The sequence below is a fragment of the Sorex fumeus genome, unplaced genomic scaffold, assembly GCF_029834395.1.
Source record: "Sorex fumeus unplaced genomic scaffold, SorFum_2.1 ptg000037l, whole genome shotgun sequence".
NCBI classification, from domain to species: Eukaryota; Metazoa; Chordata; class Mammalia; order Eulipotyphla; family Soricidae; genus Sorex; species Sorex fumeus.
Genome location: NW_026606094.1, coordinates 70,747,364 through 70,763,193, shown reverse-complemented (window position 1 = coordinate 70,763,193; position 15,830 = coordinate 70,747,364). Strand labels below are relative to the sequence as shown.

General features: G+C 39.5%; 1 protein-coding gene across 2 annotated transcripts in view; it reads right to left on the bottom strand.

Annotated features, from left to right (window-relative positions):
* Positions 1-3,276: 3,276 nt before the first annotated feature.
* Positions 3,277-15,830, bottom strand: part of CREB5 (cAMP responsive element binding protein 5) — a 474,076-nt gene continuing 461,522 nt past the window's right edge. For both annotated transcript variants that reach the window (XM_056117946.1, XM_056117947.1), the window contains 3 exons: positions 12,467-12,694; positions 4,908-5,016; positions 3,277-4,026 (listed from right to left, as the gene is read on the bottom strand). In XM_056117946.1, the coding sequence (XP_055973921.1) occupies positions 3,863-4,026; positions 4,908-5,016; positions 12,467-12,694 (501 nt within the window). In that variant the 3' untranslated portion in view covers positions 3,277-3,862. The remainder of the gene's footprint in view (positions 4,027-4,907; positions 5,017-12,466; positions 12,695-15,830) is intronic.

Below are 15,830 nucleotides of genomic sequence, written 5' to 3'. Positions count from 1 at the left end.
CGCATGATGGAGAACAGCCATTTGAAACCCTGAAAAATGAAGATACACATAACTAGAGTAGTTTATTATGAACTAATACTTTAAAAACAAGTAGATCCTACAGAAGAATACTGTTCAAATGGAATGTTTAAAAATAACATTTATTAATAAATATCTTATAAAATTCTAAATTAATAGATTCCTGTTCAAATTTTGCTTTGGTCCTTGAATTCCACTGTATACACACATACATACATATATATTTTCTTAGATGGTTTTAATTAACCAGAAAGAAACACATTCTGTCCTAATAGATGGCAAACTTTATAGCAGTCATTGATGCTGAAACACTCCCACCCAGCCAAAGGCCGATCTTTCCCTCAGCTGGTTTATGTTTTTAATGGTAAACTCAACCAACTCACATACCAAACCAACTTAACAGGCCACGACCACTTGAACATTCCCCAGTGACACCCCTCTATTCAGGATATGTGCTGCATTTGATTTCATGGACCGAATAGGCTCCAAAGAGCATTTTTGCTCTGAGTAAATCAGTCTAATTAGTGCACATCGCGGACCAGGATAGCACACAAAGGGCTCCGCATCCACAAGCCACATATGGAGACTGTCACTTGCCAGAGTGACAGGCGTGCACAGCCTGGAGATAGGAGAGGGACTGAGGGTGTGTGAGGGGAGAACATTTGACTGAACACCAGGGCTGGAAAGGAGCACATGAATCCATAGCTAAGGCTTTTTCACCCTACCTATCCTGGGAGCTGAAGCTGAGAAATGGCTTCGGGAGGAACAAATTATGATGCAGGAGCCTCAGCAAGGCAAGGATTCACTTGCAGAAACACTAACAGGGGTATTATCTAGGTTGTTGACTCCCAGTATTTAAGGCAGGGGAAGTGCTGTGGAAGTTTCCAGGCTGGCTGGCAGTGACTTCAGAGGCTGATGCTGCTGATAAAATACCACAGGCCAGGAGGAGAGGCAGTTCTACGGTGGGGCCTTGCTCCTGGGGATGGGTGCTCCAAGTGTCATTACAAGGGGTTCCAAAAAATAGGACTGAAATCCCAGTTACTGAGGGGAAGAGCAGATGGAATGGAAATAAGCTTTGCTAAGCCTGATGAAAAAAGGAAAGGAAAAAAAAAGAAATGAAGGACATGAAGGACAGATTTCCAGGCAGATGGATTATTCATGTAAGATTGGGTCTTCAAGTAAAATCCTTAATATTGACGAATCGAGTGCAGGATTTGACCAGTGAACATTGTATTTGGGGTTTTCAGAAGCACCGACAACTAGCTGGCATCTTTCATTTGTTGTATTTCCACACTGCTAATGAACACACCTAAAGGCCGTGAGTATAACAAGACAATTTATTCTAATTATACGTTGAGGCCCGTTTGCTAACGTGTGTGGTTGGTTTGCCTACTTAGCATAAAAAACAGACATAATTGAGCTATATATAATGCACATCAGTCAAACTGTCAAGTCGCTGAATTAAGAAAACTCGGGCAAGTTCTTAACTGCAGAAGCCCTTGGTTTAACAATGAAATATTTCAGTCAAGAAGTGGAAGAAAAGTAAACCATAATTTTAGTGAAAGCTCACTCCTTGGACATTTTGATACTATCAGTGGATTTAAATTTTTTTTATTTCATTAAGTGCGATGCATTTTGTAAAGAAAGAAAAGTTTTAAATTTGTTTTAAACAGAGGAAAATATTTTTAAAAATATTCAACCAATCAAATATTTCCAAATGCTTTTTAGCCGACTGAAGGAGACACATAGATGGTCCTAAGAAGTTTTGAAAAAAATTTTTTTAATTTCAATATAGAATGATTTAGCTAAGTCTTAAATATTTCTTAGGAAGTTAAGTTAAATTCTTCAGGTGTTTCTGCTGGGGTTGGAAAAAACCCTATGAATTCAATATTTAAAATATTTGAAAATAATGCCTTTTAAAGCATAACAGAAATTCATTTTCACTTTCTTTTTTCTCATTTTCTTTTTCTGTTTTTATTTTACATTTTGTCATGGGTTTCACTGGACACTCAAAACCTTTTGAAAACACTGTCTACTGTGGATAAAAGTGTCAATAAATATTGGTTTAGAAAGTAAGTTATCAGATAAAATTGAAACCAGTTATAAAATCATGTTTCACAGCCCTCATATTTTCTTTTTCCTTCAAAATAGATTCTTGCACTATCATGAGAGAAAAAAACAGACACATCCTTCTCTCCTTTGAATACTTATAAAAGCTACTACATCTCTGTAAAATACTATTCTTTAAATTCCATGAACATGAAAATACACACACACACACACACACACACACACACACACACAAGCACCCACTCAGGTTAGGTCAAACACTTAAATGGAGATGAAACACCAGCACCTGCCTAGACAGCTCGAGAGAAACATGAGTCCTTGTTCTTGGTGAGATGTGACATTAAAACGTTAGCACAGTAGAATGGCTTGTTTTGTGGAGGCACAACTGTGGTTTGGGACTATCTGCTTTTTTTTAATTGGCAAGTCCACATAGGTTGTTGCAAATATAAATCAGAACTATTCAAAAGGGGGGAGTAATCATATCCATGGGGTTTTTTCAGCAGCCAAGAGTGCTCTAACTGTTCGGGCTTTCTTTCTCTCCTTGTTACTCCAAGTAGTTAGACTACCACTACCCACCAGAACAGCAAAGCAGGTTCCATAGGCTTAAGAAAAAAAAAACAAGTTAGGTTATTAGCAGCTGCTGATTGAACAATATAATCTGTGTAGTGAATAAGAGCCCTTCTGAATTATTACATAGTACATGGATTTTCAACATTATAGGCAGGTCATATAAAACCAGTTGTAATTCAAGGGTGTGAACATAGAGCCCCGCATCATAATTTGGACTTTCACAATCGAGGCTTACAAAGCTCCCTTCCCTAGTGTCCCTGCAGCTGGCATTCACCAGAGCTTCACTTACAGCTAATCCACCTTTTATTTGCTCTGATTATTAAAAACATTAAATCAGGCACATCAAACATCTCCTGGTTACTATTTTGCAAGAAGCAAGAGTTGAATGAACTCCAGCTGTGGATCACGAGCAAGGAAAGAAAAGACAAGGTCCATATTTTTGAGGTTTTGTTTAACAATTTTTTAAAAAAGCTCAAACATTGTTTTCTTATTGATATGTAATGCTAAGAAAGGATAATAAAACAGAAGAAAGTAAAATTAAAGAGTAAGCAAGAAGTCCAAGAAAAAGTGGAAATGGAGTGGGAAAGTTGGATAGTTGAGGAAGTGGACCCAGAGGATGGTGAGATGCTTAATGCTTGATGGTTTTATTTGTACATCAGTGAATCCTATGGTCTTTTATGTGAAAATTTAAAAAAAGTTTGGAATAGGCTCTGTGTTTCTCTGGGATTTTGATGACATCATAGCACAACTCAATATGTGTTATGATGTCCTCAAACTTCTCAACCAGTTACCTTGGATCTGTTTATTTTTATTATGTCTCATTTTGGCTAAAAGCTGTGGGTTTTTCTTTCTTGTTTGCCATTTTTTTTTAATCGAGTACAGGCAAAGGGTTGAACTGATAAGAATGAAACCAGGGCTATATACAGAAAGAGTTCCATTTATAAACAAGTCACTGGTACCAGAAAATTGGAGAAAAGCACCAAAGCATTTCCCAAGCTGATAGATATCAATTGCATAACTCCCCCCACCCTTTTTTTTTTGCTTAGAGAACTAAGTATAAAAGACAACATTTCCATCATGACTATAAAGTTGAAAGCCAGTCTTTGAAGGGTGAGAGGTGTCTTCCAGGTTTGAGTTAATTCGAAAAATGCCCTTAAAAGAAAGGACGCAGCTCTTCTTGGAGGCAAGGTCTGAGCCCTGGATTTTAAAGAATCGGATTCAGGTCTGTTCTGTGGGTGGAGAGCTGGCTGAGGGTGGAGCTTCCCACCACCTCACTGACGGCAGAGGAAGTAGTGATGGTGTTATGCTGGATAACTTGCTGCTGAGAGCAAGCAGGGACGGGGCTGGCAGGAGGACTACTCTCCGGACCTAGGAAAAAACACACGTACACACACACCAATATAGCTTTCGAGGGTGCACTTGTGAGCTACTCAAGGATATCACTAGGCATTCACATGAAAGGTCACCCACGTTTGCTTCTGGAGGTTAATTTCAAAACTGTTCAAAAACACTGTCATCACAGAGCTATGCCTTCCCCCTTAATAGCTACAAGCAAAGCCATGCTTTCTATCTCAGCAAAATGAATTGGATGTGTTTGAGTCTGGGCATGTGACCGTCCCCATCTTGAAGTTTCCAATAGCCATCCAGATATCAAATGTGGAAAAATACTCACATGTGGTGGGAGAATCTGTGTTGCTCAATCTAAAAAATTATTTGAAAATAAATTGACCTTCAGCCATGAATCTCTGCTCCCCCCACCCTCCCTACTCAACTAGTATTTAACCTACTGACATTCAACATACAGAAATAAAGGTCTAGATAAGGAATCCACTCTACATAGTGGATTTTACAAAGTCACTAGCTTTCCAGCCCAGTGAATAACATGCAACATATCCTGAGACACCAAGTGGGGTTTGCCCAATGCAGATACTCCAGCCCATGGATTCTGCTAGCCCAGGGGTAAGTGGGCCCCAGCAACCTATTTTCCTACTGGCTGCAGAATTTGGTAGAATTTTACAACGTGGAATAGCAGGGAAAGTCTAGCCAGAAATAATCAGGAAGTAAGGTGAGCATGGTGACGGACAGAGGTCAGAAATGAAAGATTCTTCTGGTAAAAGAGATTGGCAGCCATTCAGTATGACATTTGCTTGGGTGTAAAACCCTCACTTTTCTTTTTCTCTTTAATAAAGTCCTATGAAGAATTAGTGGGAAATAAAACAGATGCTAAAACAAGTGAGTCAATGACTTACTTAGATATCCTTGTGATTCTTTCTGCATGGCTGTTATTGGACAGTCTTTATGCGTTAACAACAACTGTTTCAGCTGTGCCACCTCATTTTTCAACATAGACACTTCATTCTGGAAAGAAACATCAAATTTACATTGAATGGACCAACCCAAGACCCCGTCATACACTTTCCATGGTGAAAATAACAAGCACTTCTTCTCTTATGCCTACATGACATTAACAATATTATTTAGTTGACTACACTAGAAAAGTTGTAACTGTGCTTAACTTGGCCCTGACATTTTGCAGGGTTTGCTTTCAACGCGAGGGCTAAGCCTGTTAAAGGTCAGCTCTCACCCTTTACGTGATGGGCTCTGGGACCTTATTACGTGTCTCCTGCCAGATAACATAGCATAAAGTTCTTCAGATTATTATGAGTGGGAAGAAGAGAAAGATGACACAGATGACATACTTTGGGCAGAACTGTGTGGCAGGAGGAGTGGCTTTAAACGAAAATGCCTTCTGAATAAACAGTCTCCTCCATATTTTCCCAAAAAAGCTTTAGATGAACTATTATTTAGCACAGCACAACTTTCAACCTATTGTCCACATAGCAGGAGGCCTGGTGGACTCTGAGCAATGATTGGTACTGTATGGGGGATAAGTCAGCTCCAGGGGGCAAGGAGCAATGCAGTTTTAGGCCAGACTTTTTAATTGTCTAGTTCAGCATATTTCAGTCTATAACCACACCCCACCCCTGCCAATATCAGGGTGTCAAGGATTGTGTATATATGTGGTTTTATTATTTACTGAGACAGGTGACTCAATCTCTAGTCTTCTTAAGTAATTCACAAAGAATTACTTTATAGAAAGTGTACTTGGCATCATAGAATGATGTACTTGGCACACTGTATTGACCAATAGAAATGTAAAAATCCATGGATCCCAGGTGCCTTTACTCAGTAAATTCAACTGTAAACATAGGACTATTACAAATAATCCATTTTATAATTGTGATAAAAAGTACCTTCTCTCTGGCCTCTGTTCATTTGTGGCTATTAGGCAACATGTTATGCTCTTCATGTTAGCTGATTTTTAAAAAGCAGGCATATAGAAGTGTGTCTTAATGTGGTTGTCATTAAGTTGTGTCTACACTTTTAATCTGAAATTGATTCTTCAGGCATGTATTTATCATGTAGAAAAGTGAATATGGGTTCTAGAAATTAATTTTAAAAGTTTTTTTTAGCTTTTTGGGTCACACTCAGTGATGCTAAGGGGTTACTCCTGGCTCATGCACTCAGGAATTACCCCTTGCAGTTCTCAGGGGACCATATGGGATACTGGGAATCGAACCCGGGTCAGCCGCATGCAAGGCAAATGCCCTGCCTGCTGTGCTATCGCTCCGGCCCCCTGATTTTAACAGTTTTGTTCAAATCTGTTTTAGAGAATATCTCTCACTTCCAAGTCAATTTAGAATGCATTGAAAAAACAACATCATACTAAATAATAATAAAATTTTATTTACAAAATCTTTCCTCTTTTACCTTTGGATTCTACAACATAAAAAGGACTGTTTGAGAAATTAGCATTAATGAAACTGCTTAATACTTTGACACTGGTGTTACAATTTGTATCAATTAAGCGACATCTATGTGTAAGTAACTGGTAGAATAAGCTGGCTCAGATTGTTAAATACGAGAACATTTAGGAAGGAGAATTCTACAACTTGTCTCCAAATGAACTTGTTTGATAAGAGGCTCTGTCAAAATGAAAGGGATCCTTGCTAGTTCTAGGGCCAGTGGGACAATGTTATTTATAGGACGATTTATTTTAGACTTAAACACTCATTTTTTCCTCTCTGATTTTATACTGTTTTGAAATCAGGCAGCATTGTTTGCTTTCCCTAAAACCTACCCCATTTGAAATAGCATGTTTAGATGAAAGTCACTTTTGGACCATGATATAAAAGGCATCCCCAGTAAAAGACAAAGTAAGCCTTCCCCCCTGCCCCTACCCCCCAAAAAGGAAAGAAAATGAGAAAAAGAAAGCTAAAATGTGTAATTTTGTAGTTTCAAAATGAAACTTTATTTCATTTTCATTTGTGATCTAGAAACTCCTGTACTTTGATGAAGTCCTAAGTACTGGACCCCCCATATCCTAATGAGAAACTGAGGCAGATGATGCTGACAATGGTTCTTAAAGAATGGAGTAAGAACTCTGCAACTAGCATTCTTTGGGATTCTACGTGGACCTAACTGCATCTATTACTTGGATGAGCCCAAGCAGCTTCACAATCAATCAATCTTCCACTTTCATGTGAGGTCACAGTATAACAGCATCCGTCACCCCTCTGAACAACAAATGAGGTGTCTCGGCCTATGATTAAAACCCGTATCAAAGAGATGAGCTTGGAGCCAAGATACAGCTCGGCAGATGAGTGCTTTTATTTCATGAATGAGGCTGTGGGTTTGGTCACCAGCACAGTCAAAAAAGAAAAAGACCTTCTATTTTTGTCTGTGGATAGAAAAGCACATTCTTAATAGACCAACATAATTTGGGTTTTTTTTTAGTTTTTTTTTTTAAATTTTGTTTTAGGGTCACACCTAATAGCACTCAGAGCTTACTCCTGGCTTTGCACTCAGGAATCACTCTTGGCAGTGCTTGGGGACCGTATGAAATGTTGGGAATTAAATCCAGATTAGCCATGTCTTGTGACAAGCACCTTACCTACTGTACTATCTCCATCCTGGATCTGTGCTGCCTGCAGCTGAGAAAACCAATTGGCTAATTAATGGACTCAATCTTGCTTTTATTTTTATTTTTTTGCTTTTTGGGTCACACCCGGCACTCAGGAATTACTCCTGGCAGTGTTCAGGGGCCCATATGGGATGCTGGGAATCGAACCCGGGTTGGCCGCATGCAAGGCAAACGCCTTACCCTCTGTGCTATCGATCCAGCTCCTCAATCTTGCCTTTTATTCTTTAATGAACTACGTTTTGTAGTCTCAAATATACTTATACTTTGAATTGTAGGATTTACAAGGGAGTCCATTTGAGTGGCTCCTGTCCTACCAAATCTTATCAGGGCAGATGGTGAGAAAATGATCTGTAGATTCATTCTCGTGCAATGCTTGGTGTGTGTTGGCAATGTTGTGTCCACTGTGCAGGCCTCTGTGAGAGGCTTCACCCGATTATGCAATGAGGCCCTGGTTCTACCAGGTCGAAAGTGAGCTGGAAGGAATCAGCGGGAACCTGTGCTTCACACATGTACATTCATCCCTGGGATTTCTTATTGAGTGACTTTAGGAGAGGCCCAAATGCTAGACTATGTTTTAAGTAAAAACCTTTTCAAGGTAACTTAAGTAGAATCACCTTGAATTCATTTTGGAAGAGAACAACCAGATAGCAAATGTTTCAAAACGCATGAAAGAAATCAAATATGGCCTGCAGCTCTGCTAAGGAAATAAAAACCAGGACTTCTGGAGGTATTTTCTTACTTTGAATTGCCTTGCTTTATGAATTGAGGCAAATCACTATTTTTTTTCACTCCCCTGGGTAAGTTATAATAACAGTTCTTGGTCTTCAAATAAAAAATACTCTGCTAAAGCAAACTATTAATAACCAGTATTGATTCTCTTGCTAAAATCAGTCCTTATTTCCCCTTTTTAAAAAAGTCATTTTGGGTTTGCTGCTCTAAAATAGATAGTTATTTAAAGAGAGACTGTAAGGGGGTGGATGCAATTAGATTAATCTGTTCTTAAACCCACAAGGCTGCTTTGGGATGAAGCAGTACCCCTATAGAGACATTTAATACTACAATAATATACTTTAAGCAAACACTCCAAGAAGTTCCTAATAGCTACATTTGCAGTTTTTGGCTTTAGGGATGTCATTTTGTTATATGATAAACCCAAAATGCTTTTCTATGCAGGCAGTAGTCTATGCCAAAAAAATAATTATCAAAATGGGCCATGCAATATGGGGCCTCCTATCCGTGTGTGTGTGTGTGTGTGTGTGTGTGTGTGTGTGTGTGTGTGTGTGAGCTGAGGCCAGGTTTGGTTTATTCTAAAACAAAGAACTTTCAATTTGTCAAGCAACAGTTCCCATCTGGCCTATTCTCTTGCCAAATCCCAAACCTGGGCCTGTATGTCTAAAATTTCAACAGCGACTTAGGCCATGTGTCTTTGCACTAAAAAAAGAAAAGCAATTATTTCCATGGGTGACCAGATGATTTCCATATAATCTATTGAACACAAATGATTCACATCAGCAGTTGATAGATTTAGAGTTATCTTAGCCACTCTGCCTAAGGAAAGAATGTAGATTCCTTTAGTTTAAGAACTTTCTAGAATAAAAAAAAGTCATAGAGTAATGGGTTAGGTTCACAAGAGATTTGCGTGGGTCATCTGGGCTGGTTGTTTGAAGTTTGGGAAGAGTCTTGCTCCATATGTAAAATGTCAGATTGGGTGATTTCTCAAGTTCCCTCAGCTTCTCTACCTGTGTTTACCTCTAAAGGAGAATTTTGTTGTGAGACAAGTCTGGAAGTTTGATTTTGTTTACTTAGGTCTGGTTTTCCACATCTGAAACCCTGCAGTTAACTAGAAGGTTCTATGCTGGAAAACAACTCCAAAGTGGCAGCTGGCCACCCAGACCTTGGATATTCCATCTCGCTGAAGTTTGTTTGCTTAGCACCTTCTATTTCTGTTTGCTTAAAATTTGACTCTGGACTGGACTCCAGAGAGACACCTTTTTATTTTGACAATGGTCCAGCGAGTGGGAAAGGGTCATTCAGAGGTGGCTGACTGCAAATCCGATCCTGCATCACTGAGCATCCTTTGCAGTGTTCAGCATCACAGAAAACACCCAAGGCTGTGATTTTTGTACCTCTTCAGCAAAGCAGGGTTGGAAAACACCAATACTTCAGTCCGTTTAGAGAGGGTCCCTTCTTCAGACACCACCTAACTATCCCAATATCTGCACCTATTTCTTCAATAGTTTCCCTCTAATTTGGAAGAGGGTACTAGAATTTTACTACTATGTTATACCGCATAAGTGTTGCAGTTGTAATTACTTTTTTTGCAAATAAATGGAGTCTAACTATTATGTAAAGCTTTTTTTAAAGCATCAGTATTACAGAAAAAAAATTCAACAGGGATGTAATCATTATATGGTGAAATATGGTTATTTTTTGTCCTTAGCCATTTTGGCTCTAAAACAGTGAACATTCATGGATTAGGATCAAATAAAAGGTAAATTTACCCTCTTGTTTGGTAACAGTAGTAATAAATATGTGCATGTCACTAATGAGGCAGCTGGCCTCTTTGTCAACCTGGGTTAGATTTTTTTTTGTCCTCTGCTAGGATCTGTCCCTGTTTTCATGCGAAGGACCATAGCTGATACCCTGAAGTCTTCCTGTAAGAACTCGGTTCAGTTAAAAAAAAAATACTTTAAAAAATGTCTGTGAGATCAGATACATGTTAACTGGTCTTTGGTGGTTCTTTTATCCAAGGCAGTGATTCTCAACCATGAGTGATTTTTTTCCCATAGGGGATATTTGTGACATCTGGAGACTCTTTAGGCTATTGCAAGGGGATCGTGGTGGGAAGGGGGGGCACCGAGTTACTGACATCTAGGTCAGTAGCTGCTAGAATATTTCACTCTTAGCTTTCTACTCTTCAGCTATTCTCTATACTTCTGGAAGCACCAAGCTATGATCCATAATTTATATCGCTATTTTTAAGGGTTAAGGATATGTCCAGAATGCACAGGACAAAATAAAGCTTGTCAAACTTCAAAGTCATCCACGTCAAGATTGAGAACACCTGTATATTTTCAAGGTCCTTGTCTACCTTAGAACTGACAATAACCCCAAGGATTTTCATATTTTAGTCATTAGAGCACCACAGAGGTTATATTTACTTGGCTCATATATAATACCCAAAATTTTCAAAAATGGACTTAGCATACTTTAAAAATTAACTCATTTGTGTTGATTTAAGTTTGTCCTTACAAGTAATATTAGCAAAGCTGAAGATCTGGTGTCTAATTAGTGTTCAAAATCCCTAAGGTAAAATGTGATTGCTGTTTATCATAAAAGAGACTTTCTGTGTTCCACCTAGAAGTGTCTCATGTACTAATGTGCTTGCAAGGCTCTAGAATTGCAGACTTTTAAACTGGGGTATCTTTCAAGGTATCTGTGTCTAGCTACCCCCACCCCACCCTAGGTTCTTTCCCATCAATCACATCCTGGCCAAGTGGTAAGGCAACCACTTGAGCACTCCAGAGATGAAGAACTCATTCATTTGTCCAACCAGCAGATATTATTTAATATAGATAAGGAATTTATAATCCAGGGTGTTGTATTAAAATAGAGAATAGCTTGGGGAGAGATCGTGATGAAAAAGACTCAGTCCCACCAGTGTGAAGCATACAAACTAGTGGGAAAAATTAGTATCTCTTGCCCCTTAGTATTTCCTAAAATGACACATTTAGAGGAAAAAGTAAATGCTCATGAATTATGAGATGTCTAGCCCATGAATAACTCAAAGTTTCCTTGTCTACCTTCAGTGTGTACCCTGGGTGTCCCCAAGGCCATTGACACGGGGATTGAATTGATTCTGAACAGGCTTGGGAGAGATTGCTCCTTGCTGAGGACCCAGAGAAAAGCAGGCAGGGGAACGTGGGCCTGGCCAATGAACTACTAAGGAGCAAATCCTCCCATCTGGGGCAGCCTTTCGCCCTCGCCCATTCATTCTATAGTCATGCTCTCTGCTCCTGCTGACACTTGCCTGTGTTCTACAGCTGTATTACTCTCTCCCTTGGACTGTGGTCCCTAGGGACGAAGCTGCCATTTTCCCTTGTCTAGCAGAAACCACTAGAGAAATCTGGTCCTAATATCCCTTCAAAGACCCCCAAGTGGACTTGTTAGAAAATAAGGCTACCATGAAAACTAAGTTTATGCAAGAGTTTAAACTTGCTGAGTTTAAAAACAAGATGAAAACATGGCCTTTTTGAACCTCTCTTGCTCCCATTAAGCAAAACAAAACTTCATCTCTATTTATCCATTATCCCCTCCCTCTCTATTCATCTACCATAAGATCCTGGGCAATCCTATTGCCTATTGCCTGTCACAGTTGCCTCCCTGCAGAAGATTTATTAGCTACTAGGCACTGTGCAAACCGCTTTGTAGCCATTAGTTCCTTTTTCCTGTCAACGATTCACTAAGTTTATTATACCCATTTTGTAGAAAGGGACACTGAGTCAAAAGATTAAACACAACAGACCAATCGCCGGACCTGTGCTGGCATCTCTGACCACAACCCGTGGTTTCATGCCCTGAAATTTGGTTTCATGGGTTCTCCCTCCTCACGTCAGTGGCAGACTAATTTCAAATGGAATGGATTCGGATTTGTTTTGCTTTGTTCCGTTACTGTGCCCTAGAATTAACCAAGCAGGAGGAGGCAGCCTGCGACTACACTGTAGGCTAATGTGGGCTCCTCAGGTCAGCTGCTGCTTGCTCGGCAGGAAATAGTGCCCGGACACAGGGCCTTTGAGTCCTGAGGAGAGAGACAGAGGCCTGCACCTGAAGCTGCATGTTTGTCTGGGTGAGTTCTTCTGCTTTCTTTTCCAGTGACATCACCCAGACCTTCCTCTTCTGTCTGCAGCGAGTGGCAGCTGCCCGATTCCGTTCCAGAAATTTCCGCCGCCTCTCATCAGGGTCCTCGTCCACCACCCTTCGCCGACGGCCCCCTGTGGGCTGTGGGGGCTGTATGGTCTGGGTGGGCTGCATCTGTTGTGTGGCTGGTGAAACCTGTTGGAAAAGAGAAAGAGCGGGTGACAGGCTAGGGAAGGGTCATGCGGGGCGAGGGGGAGGGAGGCACCCAAGCAGGGCTTAGAAGGCAGAGGACAGAAAGCCCATTACTTTTGTAAACGTATCACACTTGTTTTCTAAGAATGCAGTGAACCATGAAATTTCACGCTCCTGGAAGTAGCAAGCATCATTGAGTTTATCTTCCCTATAGTTTTGGCCAGATAGAGGAACACATCGTTGAAAGATGGTGACATAGATTTCTACCCTGACAGGCACTTGGCAGAATCGTGGCAGAGGAAATGCTTTTCCTCCTTTAACAGCAGTTAAGGTGCCTTTCAAATTGAAATTGCCAACCTACGGTTATAAGGGAAAATCAGAGCTGTGGGGAATGGGTTTGCACCAATATTGATGAGAGTTCTATTATCTGCGGAAGACCAGGGCAGTATCAACTGTTTCGTCCTCATGTTCTGGGCACTGCACCAAGCTCCTGGATCAGGGGCATCATTGCCACTGTGACTTCTTCAGCAAAACCCTGGAAATGAAAACTAAATTTGCAGCACTTCATAGTTCTTAATGCTGCTGAAGAGCTGGACCTGCTGGTTCCAGGTGTGTCTGCCTGCTCGTGGCAAAATTCTGCATAAGGTAGCAGGAGAGACAGGAAGCCCTTCTAGTTGCTTGGGAAGCCGAGCCTATGAAACCACGCAATGTCTGTCCAAAGCAGTACAGTACCTGTCACACATGGTGTGTGTGTGTGTGTGTGTGTGTGTGTGTGTGTGTGTGTGTATGTGTGTGTGTGTGTGTGTGTGTGTGTGTGTGTGTGTGTGTGTGTGCTGAGGAAAGATGGCTTTTTTGAAATTGGGACCACACTCAGCAGTACTGGGTAGGGGGGGCAGAGGTTTGTGGCCTGTGGCCTGTGTTGAGTGTTTTGAGTGGCATGTGGTGTCAGGGACAGGGCTCAGGGCCTGTAAATATGAGGCATGAGCTCTTCTACTTCAGTGATCTCCCTGACTGGCTCTAGACTACGGAGAGATGGTTGTGCCTCACCTTAAATACAAATTATAAATTTTAATTTATAATTTTGTAACAATAATGGGTCTTATTCCCCTGACCCTGAAAGAGCCTTCAATACAGCAGCGTTGGGGAAGACAAGTAAGGAGAGGCTGCTAAAATCTCAAGGCTGGGACAAATGGAGACGTCACTGGCTCCCGCTCGAGTAAATCAATGAACAACGGGATGGCAGTGACAGTGAATTTATAATTTTACAAAATTATAAAGAAATTCTAGGAAAAACAAAGCACTTTATTTAAAAAAATTAATCTACTTATATTTTCCTGATAAAGGGTTCAGTTCTGTCCATGGATTTGGGAACTCCCACACAAATAGCTTCATTTCTTTTTGTCTCTATTCCATGAGGCAGATTATCTGGAGATATCTAATGCTTTCCTCAATGTATCTCATTTCTTCCCTCATTTATATTCAATAAGGCTTCTTTTATTTTCCTTCCTCCCATTTCTCAGTCACTCAAACTTATGGTCATAATACTTAAAAAGGTATTTTACAACAGATCTTTAGCCTGCAGAACTGATGACCAAAAGTTTTGAAAAATTTTGGAAACCTTCAGACCAGCAACATTTTCTACCACATTCCAACTCCATAACTGAAATACATCAAACTGACAAGAACAGCAAAATTGAGTTTCAGTTTTTATTGACTGGATCTTGCATAATAAAAATTAAAACTGTACTGCATCTTCCCTTACTAGTTTTATCCAGTTTTTGTCTCTTGAGACTATTTGTGCCTTCACCAAGAGGGTAAGTCATGGAGTTTCAAGCTCAGGCCAGGTTCAGAAATTTAGGTGTGATTTGGTTAAGAGAAATTCCTGGTACTCAAAAGTAACATCAGGACTCCAAAGTCATCTACTTCGGTACAAGAAAATCACAATAAACAGCAGAATTTTCCTAAGACCACGATTAATGTCCCTAATAATGATGGATACTTATTGGTTATTTAAAAAATTAACTTTTGTTGGCATGTACACTAAAATTTTGTTCAAAAATAATGAATTATGATTAAAAAATAATTCATTCCAAACCATCTTAGAATTTCAGAGTTGGAAAGTTCTTAATAATATTCTATTATTTTCTAATATTTATACAATTAAATAACGTGACTATATCTCAGTTTGCTGTCATGTTAATAAAATTTACAAGTGGCATTTGAATACTATCTAAATGACCTTAATTAAATCTTAACAACACCAACCTGATTTTTTTCTTTTTAACAAAAATATAAAAGCAACTCTATGTTAATTATAATACCAATTAACTAATTGCATATACAATTAGCCACTTACTGACTTAAAATAAAGGGCAATTGGCTAACTGGTAATTAGCTAATGAATAATGTTCAATAAACTGTTGAACTTGTGTGTGACATAACTTGCTTACAAAGTCAACCTAAACTGGATATTATCCTTTTTCTTAAAAAATACGAGTAGAGCATGAATATATTTGTCTATCATTGACTTTGAAGTCTTCTTTCTCCTAATTACAATTTTCACTTGGTCAAAAAAATGCTTTAGATAGCATTCAATTACTAAACCACTTACTCAATTTCTACAACATTATTTTAGTTGAAATTAATCATGGCTGACATGTATTAAAAACTATGCTGAGGGCTTTACAGAGATTCTTTTATTTAATACTCATGAAAGTCTAGGTAAGTCTATAGTTATCCTCATTTTATAGATAGGAATACTGAGGCTATAAAAGCTCAATTGACTTATCACAGTCACATAGAAAGTATGTGAGAAAACACTTTCTCACTCTAAAGCCTGCAATTAGTTTTCTACAAATAACAGCAATAGAAAACTCTGCTAGAATTAGTTCATCCAATTAATTGGCTTATCTGCTTAATATATTAAAAAGCTGTAGACGATCCATTGACCCATTTTGTGGATAGTTGTCACTGTATGCTGTATGTTAGAGGAGCGAATTCAAGAGCTCCAAGAATGGTCCGATGTGAAGTTTAGAGGCAGACGATGGAAGAGATGGTGAATAAGTGTTATTCGGCCGTCTCCAGCTTGGATACCATTCTGACCCAGCGGGATGGAACCTGCCAGTGTGGCATGGGTGGA